At 48.3% G+C, this 11,101-nt stretch overlaps 1 protein-coding gene across 1 annotated transcript; it reads right to left on the reverse strand.

The window, feature by feature from the left end:
* Window positions 1–4,120: 4,120 nt before the first annotated feature.
* On the reverse strand, window positions 4,121–8,829 carry TMEM275 (transmembrane protein 275). Its single transcript, XM_030455491.1, has 3 exons — window positions 8,720–8,829; window positions 6,055–6,134; window positions 4,121–4,864 (listed from the first exon to the last, which is right to left on the reverse strand). Exon 3 carries the CDS (start codon window positions 4,772–4,774, stop codon window positions 4,226–4,228), a length of 549 nt encoding a protein of 182 aa, XP_030311351.1. The 5' UTR covers window positions 4,775–4,864; window positions 6,055–6,134; window positions 8,720–8,829; the 3' UTR covers window positions 4,121–4,225.
* Between the last annotated feature and the right edge of the window lie 2,272 nt (window positions 8,830–11,101).

An 11,101-nucleotide genomic window follows, 5' to 3' on the forward strand; every position in this document is an offset into this window, starting at 1 on the left:
TGAATTCTCAGCAAACCCTCTGCTTTACTCTCTAGTTCCACTTTTAAAAAAGAAAAACCCTTTCAGGGAGTTCTGCCTAATGGCAAAAAAAAAATAAAAATAAAATTAAAAAAAAATCCTTTCTGAAGGGAGCAGGTTCTCATTTTACACACATTGTCAGTGGAGCCTACTTAGCCAGCTCATTTTCCACTTCTTAAACCATCCAGCCTGCCTGGAATGGAGAGATTTCCTCTCGTCTCAAATCACTTGGCTGCACATGGGAGAGAAGCCCTTTGAGGAGGTGAATTTGCAAGGCTCTCAAATCCTCTTTATTCTCACTGTGCTGTCCCTTTTTGACTCATCTCCAAGAACCCATGTTGAGCTGAGCCCAGAAGGAGCACAGAAAGGTGATGGCACCAATCCTAAGCACACACAGAAACATACAGGTACAGCTTCCCCCCCTTCCCCACACCATAAATGAAACCTCATCTGTACCCAGGATAGGGCAGGAGCAGCTAAAAATCATCCAGCCCAGTCCTCCATCACCAGGGAAGCTAAATTCGGAACACCCCACAGTTCTCACCCACCCCAGCCCTAAAACCTGCTCTTCCCATGTCCCAAATAAACTGGAGACCTCCAGTTCACATCTGGTTTGTTCAGGTACACAGCCAGGGGCTAACAGATGCAGAAAATGGGGCTATTCTTATGTTAGGCTAAGCACAGATAGTGGGAATCCATGGTGACACTAGCATTTAGACAACCAGGGCTTCAAGGAGAAATGGTATTTAAGAAGCAAAAAGCACTCCTGGAGATGCTTTTTCCTTGCAGTTCATTGCACTGCTAGAAAAATGAAGCAGGAGAGTGAGGAGCAGAAGGCAAAAGGAGCAGAGATAACCTTGGGGCATGCACAGTCCCTGGGGAGGAGAGAAAGTCATTGGCACAGATGAAAGAGAAGGTGGCCAAACACTTTCTGAGTTCAATTATTTTAATGAGTCTGCCTTTTCCAAATTCCACATTGCACACATGTAAATAGTCATTAAAAAAAAAAAAAAACTGACACCAAAAACGCTGACTTGGAGCACAAGAAACTCTCCCTGTCTCCTGCTACACAAGGAGGCACAAGATTCATGACAACCTAAGTCACAGCTGATCATGGAGGTGGACAGACAGACACAGGAATTCCAAAAGACAGAAAAAGGCAAAAGCAGGGCATTCATGCCTTGGAAGGCAGCAGATGTTCCCATGCTCACCTTGCAGTGCTGGAAGTCTTCTTGTCTTCTCTTGGATCCCAGGGCCATCAGGTCCCAGGACAACACCAACTTTTTGGCAACCTGCAAGTGCATCCCAGGCTGTGTCAGGGTTCCCTGTGCCATAACACAAGAGTGAAGCACCCAACACTCCTAGCTGGCCCTCAAAGTCCTGTTTCTGTCACCAATCCTGCCAAACAGCCTTTGCCTCCAACTTTTATGGAATCCATCATTGTACCATCCATCTCTGGTAGCACTCTGGGATGCAGCTGCCATATGGAGTCATTCCAGTATGCACACTCCAGACTTGGTTTGCAAGCCTTCAGCAAGTAGAGAAAGGAGTTGTATGGTTACACTTGAATTTATTTTTTTTTTTCTCCAAGTGCTCCAAGAAAAGCTGCAGTAACCATACTCATGTGGGAAATGCCTCTAAAGGACTTCCAGCTTGTTGTGTACTATTCCAAAAGGCTGGTGAGCCAGCAACCTGGGAAACAAACCTACATCAGCAAGGTATTCTGCTTAATTGCTCCAGCAATCACTGACAGGCAAAAATCATGGGAGCTTTTTGTCCAGAACAGCAGTTCCTGGGTGCCAGAGGGCAGCTGGTGCTGGAGGCAGAGCTCAGCCCCTGGAAATGAGCTCCAAAGGATCATAAAGAAATCAAACTCTACAGCCCCATCCACCTTCAAGCAATCTCCAGACTCAGGTGTGCTAATACCAACCCTGTTGTCTTGGTAATGTGTTCATCTTTAAAGCAGCTCTAAGCAGAGCTGGGAGCAGGTATTTTCCTCTCTTGCACAAGCAGTAGCACAATGAATTGATTTGCCCAGGACCTGGAGGCTCTACCAAAGAGTTGAACCCACACTTTCCCAGGCCCATACAAACATCCTTCATCCTGATGCAGCCCCTCCTGGAAGGTAGAGCAGCTCTGCTAAAATCCCACTGATGTAATTCCTTGGTGGAGATGGAGATGCTTAGGAAGGCAAAGTGTTGGAGCACTCAAGGAGGACCCACACTAAGACAGAGAGATTGGTTACTTCTCATTAAAGAATGAAATGTGACATCCCAACTGAGCTTACAAAGGGGCCAGCAGCTCCACAGCAGCTCCCCAGAGCAACCAGGACACCATATGCATGCGCTGTAGAGCACCATGGCTTTTCTCTCCATCTCTCCCACACCACCACGTGCCACCTCTTAACCCAGCACACCAGCCATGCAGCTTCCATAGCCTGGCCATGCAGAGGGCTGCTGGTGGCCCAGAGGAGCCTTGGCTTTGTCACAATTTCTCCCTCTCCCACAGTGTTTTCCCTTCAGCCCCTCCTTGTTAAACTGTGGAACTCCCTGCTGCAAGATCACAGACTCTGAAAGCTGAGAGATATTCAAGGTGTAAATGGGTTGTGTCATGATGAAGAAATCCATTCAGAGCTACTCACTACAGGCACCACTTCCAGCTCAGAAAGCTCCCAATAGCACACTGGAGGCTAAGAGCATTTTGGGCAAACAACATGTTGGTTTTGTCCTGTCTTTATGCTCTTCTCCAGACCTTCTTGGCCTTGTCAGAAATGGTATGCTGGGCTAGCTGGGCCTTTGGAAAGACCTGGTATGATCAATCATGCGTCCATGTGACTTTCTAGTCTCTCAAAATGCAAAAAAAACCCCATTTTAAATCCAGAATTTTCATAAAGGCAGGTTTTCCTACCCAAAATCCACTCTGCTGCTTCTGCCTCCTCACATACTGGCCCTGCCAAGCATGGCTGTCCTTTGTCCTTCCCCACCCCTGCTCCCATATCTCACAAAACAGATGAAGAGCCCCTGCAGGAGTCAGAGCAAAGACCCATGAGCTTTGAGTCAGAGCAAAGACCCATCTTCCCAGCCAGAATCACCCAGGGAAGAACACATTATTGCCTTTCCAGCAATAATCCATCAGACCATGGTCTGCCCGAGGCAGAAGTGGTGTCTTTATGTTGAATAGGTCTTGATAAATTCTCTTCTGCAAACTCATCCCTTCAGTTTGCAAGCACATTGGAACAGTTTCCTGCAGCAAGGAGATCCAGTCCTGATTGCCCAGTGGATCTCACAGACACTCCAGGGAAGGAGATACAGTCACACCTATGCTGAAGCCCATACAGTTATTTGCCCCAAGCTGATGTGTGTCTCAGGCCAGCGTGCCAGAAAAAAGACAGAAAGCAAGCTGCCTCACATTCAGTACACCATCATTGCCCAAAGATTTCATTTGCAGGCTCCTGCCAACCTCTGGTTACTCCATGACTTTGTCCCCAAGGATTCAGCCTGGCTGACCTTCCAAAATGCATGATGCACTGAGAACACAGCTGCAGCACAACCTGATTAAAACAAGAGGAAAACACCAGTGCTAATTACAATCCTTGAGGTTCATTGTCTCTTAGAAGGGGTGGTAAAGTCACCCAAATGAAGGCAAGATGGAGCAAGGATTTTCAGCAGAGAGGAGACTGCTTTATGTTGTTTTTTCAGTAGAAAATGCACAGCTTTGTCCTTACTGCCATAAAGTCTGCCTCTAAAAATGCTGAAATCTTCTTGTGACTGACTGGCAGCAAGCTGTAATTTCCTTCATTCCTGCTTCTTTTACGTTCATGAATTGCTTCACTTCTGAGAAAAAAACTGTCACTTTTCAGCTACTTCCTCCAGCCATCAGATTTCTATGTTACACTAGACAAATTAATTCATTCTCCTCTTCCTATCTGCTTCCCAAGAAACCCCATCTATTCCCAGGAACTGAGAGTCATCCTTCCGCAACAACATCTTTATAAATTTTCTTTTTAAAACCATGTAATGGGTATGTTCCTTTCACAGCAAAAACCTGAATTTTTCTGCTGTTGCATCCACCTTCCTTAAACCTGTTCAGAGAGACCTTTCTGTCCACTGGTTTTCCACAAGCAACTTCCCCACCCCTCTGGCTGATGGTACAACGTGGATCCCCAGCCCATCCATAGCAGCATCAGGCTGGTTACTATCCAAAGCCTTTAGGATGCTGCCAGGTCCCTGGGCAGGTTGAGCTGTATTGTGTCTCCTCCCGTGGTGTATCTGGCCACTGGGCCATTGCCTTCCATGGTGAAGAGCTTGCAAGTCTTGGAGTTCTCGTGAACCGGTGTGGATTTTTTGGAGGACATGGGGGAATTTGTGGGGCTCAGCTGAACAGCAGTGGTATCCTGCACGGTGTGCTCACTGGTCTCGATTTCAAAGGCTGTGTTGCCGGGTTTGATGAGCCCAATGTTGGAACCTGGTTTGGATTTCCTGGCCCCATGAGCTGGGGGTCTCCGGCTGCAGATGCAGCAGGCACCGAAAAAGGTGAAAGCCACCACTAACAAGATGGGGCCGATGATGATGGGAGGGTTGTTGACAGGGAGGAAGGTCCCAAAGGCAAAAGCTCCCACTAAAGTGATGTTGATTCCTGCTAGCATGATGCAGAGTCCACAAGCACAGCAGAGAGCAGGGGAGGGGAGGCCCTGAGGTCGAGTCTTTTTCTGAATGGGTTTCTGAGGCAAAGAGGCACTGCTCTTTTCGTTGAACATGTTGAGGTGAGGCTCAGATGTCACTTAGTCCTCACAGGGTGTAGACTGTGTTGAGAGGGCCAGCTCCAGCCTCCTGCTGCCTTAAAATCCCTGGAGAGGAACAGAAAAGCATCCAATTGTTAGAGCCAGGAACCTGAATGGGCATTGGTGGAAACTGAGATGCTGAAGCTGGAAAAGAGCCTGTGTGGAGACCTGCCTGGGACACAGGGACACAGAACCCTGACTGACCAGAGCAGCTTCTCCATGGAGGAGATTATTGGATGTGAAAAGAGTTGGATTTGTGTTCACTGTACTTTGCTGGAAAGCCAGATTACCAGAAGCCAAATTGCCAGCAGTTTGCTGGTGATGCCTTTGATTTTACAGACAGGAGGCAGGAGAGCATTTCTCTTCCCAGCCTGATTGCAAACAATAGCAGTCTGCTCTCTCCTACACCCCTGCCTGGCTCACTAGCTTCTTCTCTCCTCTGCTGTCAAATCATTTTCAAAAGGGTTGTCAGAAGAAAATTGATACTTCACAGGCTTCTAACACAAGAGCCAAGAATCACTGTTGTACTATTAACACTCTGCAGCCACTAAATTAAAAAATAAAATAAAATTAAATTAAAACATCCCATAAACCATGACCCAGCACCCTGAATGATGTCAGTGGGATCAGCCACACATTTTTACATGTTTCCCAGGTTATAAAATTTTCCCATGCCTCCAGCTGAGGCAAAGCTTTCTGCTGTTCTCTTTGGTGTCATAGCTCATTTCCTTGGCTTGGGCTTTTATTTAGACCTGAATGAAGTGCATCAGTGAACTTCCCATGAAGTTCCTATTTGGTGAGGCATCAGCTGGAGCTGACAGACCCAGGCGCATGGGAGGGTCAAATCCTTCATCACCTGAGGATGGCTGAGTCTCTCTGTAGGCAAAGATTTTTCAGGAGAACTGAACTGGAGATAAAAGCAATTTTTCCATTATCCAGGCTAACATCTATGTGTGTTTCTCCACCAGTGTCCTGGGAACCTGGCACATTGATGTGAGCTGGAGCCCTGATTCTGCCTCATTCATCAGTCCTGGACCAGCATCAAGACATCTTCTGCTTAACAACACACACACACATGCAGGGTCCTCACCCCAGCTCTTACAGCTGCCACTCTGAATCTTTGCTGCAGATACCCCAGCACGGATCTTCCCTTCATTTGCCAGAGACCTTCCTACTGCAAGGAATCTAGCATGGTTCTTCATGGTTAAATCACAAAACTCCACCAGGTCTCTCCCTCCCAACCCCTCAGCACTCACCTGCTTCCGCTCTGCAGGAATTCCCTCTCCTGGGAGAGCCAGGCAGCTGATGGGCTCCGGGATGCACAAACCAGCTGCTTCTAGGCAAAGCAGAGACCAGAGGTCATGGTGCCACTGAGGTTTTCAAGAGGAGCCTCAACCTGTTGCACAACAAATCAGCCACCTGTAGTCACTCCAAAGAGCCCCCCCTGGTTTCTGGCTGCTTTCAAGGCTGCCAGACAATCGCTGACAACTCATTTTCTCTGCTTTGCAGTGTGTGTTCAGCATTACAGCTCTTTGAGCATGGGGGGGCTAAAATTGGGCAAAATCCTCACTGACCTCCCCAGGTTGTAAGAGGGGAGGAAGGAAACAAGAGGTCTTGTTCAGGCAGCACTGGCAAAGATGACCCTGGGCAGCTCTTCCAAGGACAGCTCACCCCAGCAGGTAAAAGAGAATCACAGATCCCCTCTGGAAGGACACATATCATGAGAAAACAATCCAGCTGGGATCAGTGTGGGTACAGTTACAATTCCCAGACATTAGTGGTCACTCCCCAGAAGGAGAGGGAACCAGAACTACAGTATGGAAATCAGGATGTGGCACATAAAGATGAAGACCTCTCAGCCTGACTGCAAGAGACACCAACCACTTTATGGACCACCTCAGACAGGAATACAGATCTCAAGTTGTGCCAAGGGACTGGTCAGGCAGTGGCAGTTACCCTCATCCTGGAAAATGGAGAAAGAGAGTTTGCAAATAAAGCACTGTGGCTAAAGCAGTGATGTGTGTAGCTTGGCAGGCACCGTTGTGTCCTGAGAGGTCCATTGAGTTGGGTGTCTGGAAGCACATCAGTATCAGCCTTCACAAGAAGTCAGAGATGAGAGCAGACAGTGTGACAAAACCCAGCATCCTGGACCTCCCCAGATACCTCTGTGGCTGCAATCCATAAATGTGTCAGTCCAAAGGGCCAAGACTAACACAAGCAGTGCTGCCTGAAGAGTGAAGCTGCAGCAACATGAACACAAGGGTTTGTGTTGCAGACCCTTAGGTGGGGAATAAAAGCACCTGAGGGGCAGAGAGGGAGACATCGAGCCTCCTGAGATAGCACCAAGGAAAAGTATGGGAAGCCATATCTGCCTCGTTCATATTATGTTATGGAGATGACCCCAGATCCATGGGACAGAGCCAGCTGGAGAGGTCAGAATTAGAGACAGGGCTGAAATCTCATTTAAACCATGTGAGCAGTTCTGGGGCTCGTCACACCCTTTCTGTAGCTGCACCACAAGGGTTCTGGCCTTGCTGTGTCTAAGGCAAAACTTTTTTTCCAATCCTGTTTGCTTGGAGCACCTATATGGGATAAGGGACCTTTCCTAACAGAAAGCAATAGTGCCATGGGAGAACATAAGGGGAACCTCATCTGGAGTGAGGACTTCTCCCATCAGCTTGGGGACAGAAGACCTTGAAGGGATGACCTGCACATGTGGCACAGGGTGGCCAACAGTAAATAGAAGACAGTGTGCTCAGGCTGGGAACATTTAGAGAGTGGATCACTGTTTACTCTTGTCTTGATAACCATATAACATGGCAGAAATTATACTCAGGGGATTCCTGTTGAGAAGCCAAATGAAATGGGGATGAGGAAACCAGCAGAGCAGTGGAGTATAAAGAAAAACAAACCAAAGGTTGCCTTACACCTTCTGCTACCTGATAAGACCCTGCAACAACACCAAGTCCACCTTTGTTCTGATTGCCATGTACAACAGAAGCATCTTTGTTCTCCTCTCATATAGCATAGGCTGATGCTGGGGGGTAAAGGGTTCTGCTCCTCCCCTTCTGTAGCAACAAGAATTCTTTGATGTGGGTCACTGCTGATCTGCCTCAGGATATCTGGTAGCTTTTACCTTCCTGCATTCACTTCAGATACCTTAACCAGTTCAAAAATTCCCAGCTTTCTTTCTAGCCAAATTACCTTGCCCAAAATTACCAACTTCTCCATCAGAAGAGGAAAAAGTTCTCTTTGGTTTCCCTGTGTGAACAGGTTCTTTCCTTACTGGGTAGAGCTAGGGTTTCTTTTCCAAACAAACATTTCAGCTCAAAATGCACGACTGCCAAGCTCTGCTACACACACACAAAGCTGCACATCCAAGCTAGAGTGATGGAAATCCAGAGGTTATAGTGAATCCTTCCAGAGGAATATCCATCCCATCCTCCCTATATTCTCAGGGGGGCAGAGACATTCATTCACAGCTCTGAGAGTTCCTAGAGCTCAAAGGACAGCTCAAAGCTGACATAACCAGGCAGCATTTTAGGAGGATCATTTAAAGTCATCCCAGCAGCTCCAGCAACATGCACAGCTAAGCATGCTTCCCTCTCAGGTGGAGCAATGGGATCGAGCTAGCATCCTTCCACACCGCCTCACCACAGCAGCACAGCCAAAATATTTGCCAGTCCCCAGATGAGTCTGCTTTCCAGAGGCATGATGGCACAGCAAAATACTGACAGCAATCAGCAAAAGCAAACAGAAATTGCAATCAGACAGCTCTAACCAACCCCTGCACCCAGACACACAAACACACCCTTTAGCTATCGGGAGAAGCACAAGACTTTTTTTTCTTGGACAAAGTGCTGAGAAACTCTCCAGTAGGACCAGAGAGCGCCTCGGTGCCTGGAAGGAGAGAACACTTACCTGGGCTGGAGCGTGGAGCTGGGAAGGGTGATGGAGAGAGTGTATGCTCCAGGGTCTCTTCTTCACCTTTAAGTCGGGGATGACAAAGCCATGGCCAGTCCCAGCAGGGCCGGGGCTGGAAGCCCAGCTGAGGTCTTGGAGGACAAGGATCTCACATGTCTTCCCTCTCCACCGAGCTCGGGAAACTTTCGGGTGCCAGGCGAGTCATGGTCGGTTCCTGGGAGAGCTCAGCAGGCTCTCGGCCACCTTCTCCCTTTTTCCCTTCTTCCCTCCTTCCCTTGGGGGGATGATATCTTTCTCCTCAGACAGAAAGGGGTTCAGACGCAGCATCGCTGCACGGCCACATCCTCTCCTGCCTCCTTCTCCCACCCGCGGTCCCCAGCACGGCGCAGCCCCGCTGTCCGGCGGCTCTCACCCTCTCCCTGCGCCTTCTTTTTCTTCTTCCTTTTCTACTTCAAGGCTGCAGCTCCCGCCCCCTTCAGCTGTCAGAAATGCCCGGAGCAGAACAGCCCCTTTTTTCGTATTCCCGAGGGAGAGGAAAAAAACCCGGAGCGTTTCTCCGCCGAGGGGCAGCCCCAGCCCCGTTCCGGGGAGCAAAGCGCCCGGCACCGCTCGGGGAATTGGCTGCGAGGGCTCCGCTTGCTGCAGAGGAAGAGGCAGGGATCGCTTAAACGCCAGAGCTTTTGAAACGTGTGTTATTAATTACAAAAAAACCCCAAACAAACAAAGAAAGAAATACAATTGCTCCGAGGGTGGCTTTAGAGCCCGGAGGGATTCAGGGTGGTCATCGGTGAGGGATGCTGAGACAGAACCTCCCAGAAGTGGAAACGTTCAGGGTGTGGGAGCTGTCAAATAAATAAAAAAATAAATAACCCAACCCCCAAACCCATCCTCAGATGCAAGACTGAGGTCTTACGGTGGGAATGAGATCTCAGGTGCGCTTAGAGGTACTTTGCTCTAAAAACATGCCTGAAACTAGAGCCTTCTGCATGCACAGGGAAGATCTTGGCTCCCGTGTTAAGAAGCCAATCACTGGCTGGCTGCAGAGTTGGTGGCCACGGGAAACAAGGCAAACTGTGAGGTATGCACTGGCTGGAGTATAGGTGGTCCTTCCACAGCTTCATCTCTGCTGCCACACACACATTCCCTCATCTGCTCCCTGTGCCCACACACCTGTAACCAGCCTGGATGCTGCCAGTTACAACTTAGCAGAGGCTCTTCTCCAGCTTATTGCAGAAGAATCCTATACCAATCAGGCTGGAGCTGGCTGAACATGATTCATATTCCCCTCTCTTTCAAATGGTTACTTTGATGATCTCTAGGGAGAGAGAGAAGGAGAAAGGTAAGACAGAGATGGTCAAAAACAAAGGTCAAAGAGAGAAACTGCTGAAGAGGAATGACCACTGATTTCTTCACTCTGTTCTCCAGGCACTACTTCTGATTGAGTATTCTTAATACAGCAGCATCCTCTGCTGCACCATATTGTGTTTCACCTTGCAGGTCATCCTAGAAACTCAGGCAAATAAAGGCTTTGCAGAAAGGGGTTCAGCCCCTACTGAGGAAAGCTGCTCTGTTTCCTCCTCCTCAGCTGGGGTAATGCTAACAGCACACTGTGTGACTTGAGCAGAAGTGTGTCAGAAAAGCAGTACTTATCAGCTATGTTGATTGTCTGGGCTTCTAGAAAGAAATAATTAGTAAATCTCATTTCAAACCTTTCCAGAGATGCAGTGTCATCTCTAGGGATTCCCTGGCCCTGTCACATGAGGTCCAATATGCCTAAGTGCACTCATCCCTACCAGGAAAGTGATGGGAAAGTGCAGAGATCCGAGATTCTCTGGAGGAAATCTCCATGTGGCACGTCTGAGAGAGACAGTTCCACACCCAGCAGAGCTGGTGTTTCCTGTTTGCTGGCTGTTGCTGGGTAGAAACCAGAGTGGCTGAACTCATTCTTGGTGTGACTCCACAGAGCTCACCAGGAACAGCCCTATAAGCCATGTTTGTTTAGGAACAGTAGCTGTCAGATGGAAAGAGACCATCAGGGTCATTGATTCAAGTCCCCTGCTGCCATGTTGTATAATAACATCCGTAAAGTGTTCAGGTTCCAAAGGGGGCCAATTAATCCTGAATGGCCTATTAGCTGTTCCCTAATTGCACAAGGCAGTGATTAAGAAGGCTGAATCCACCTCGGGTTGGATGTTGCACGACTCTCCATAACACTTTCTGCTTAATGATCCGTAAACCTAATAAAAAGGCTTTACTGAAACATCACATATATTGCTCCACTGAAGCAATAATTTTGAGTTTTACACACAGAGCCCCAGTGACCTGGCAGACCAGCTTCTCATGATTAACACAACTGCTAATTCGAGAACTAAACTTAAA

The sequence above is a fragment of the Calypte anna genome, chromosome 8 (assembly GCF_003957555.1).
Source record: "Calypte anna isolate BGI_N300 chromosome 8, bCalAnn1_v1.p, whole genome shotgun sequence".
In the NCBI taxonomy this organism is placed as follows: domain Eukaryota; kingdom Metazoa; phylum Chordata; class Aves; order Apodiformes; family Trochilidae; genus Calypte; species Calypte anna.

Bases quoted from the DNA above. Each gene is read 5' to 3' on its own strand.
- TMEM275 (XM_030455491.1), bottom strand. From the start codon at position 4,774: ATGTTCAACGAAAAGAGCAGTGCCTCTTTGCCTCAGAAACCCATTCAG.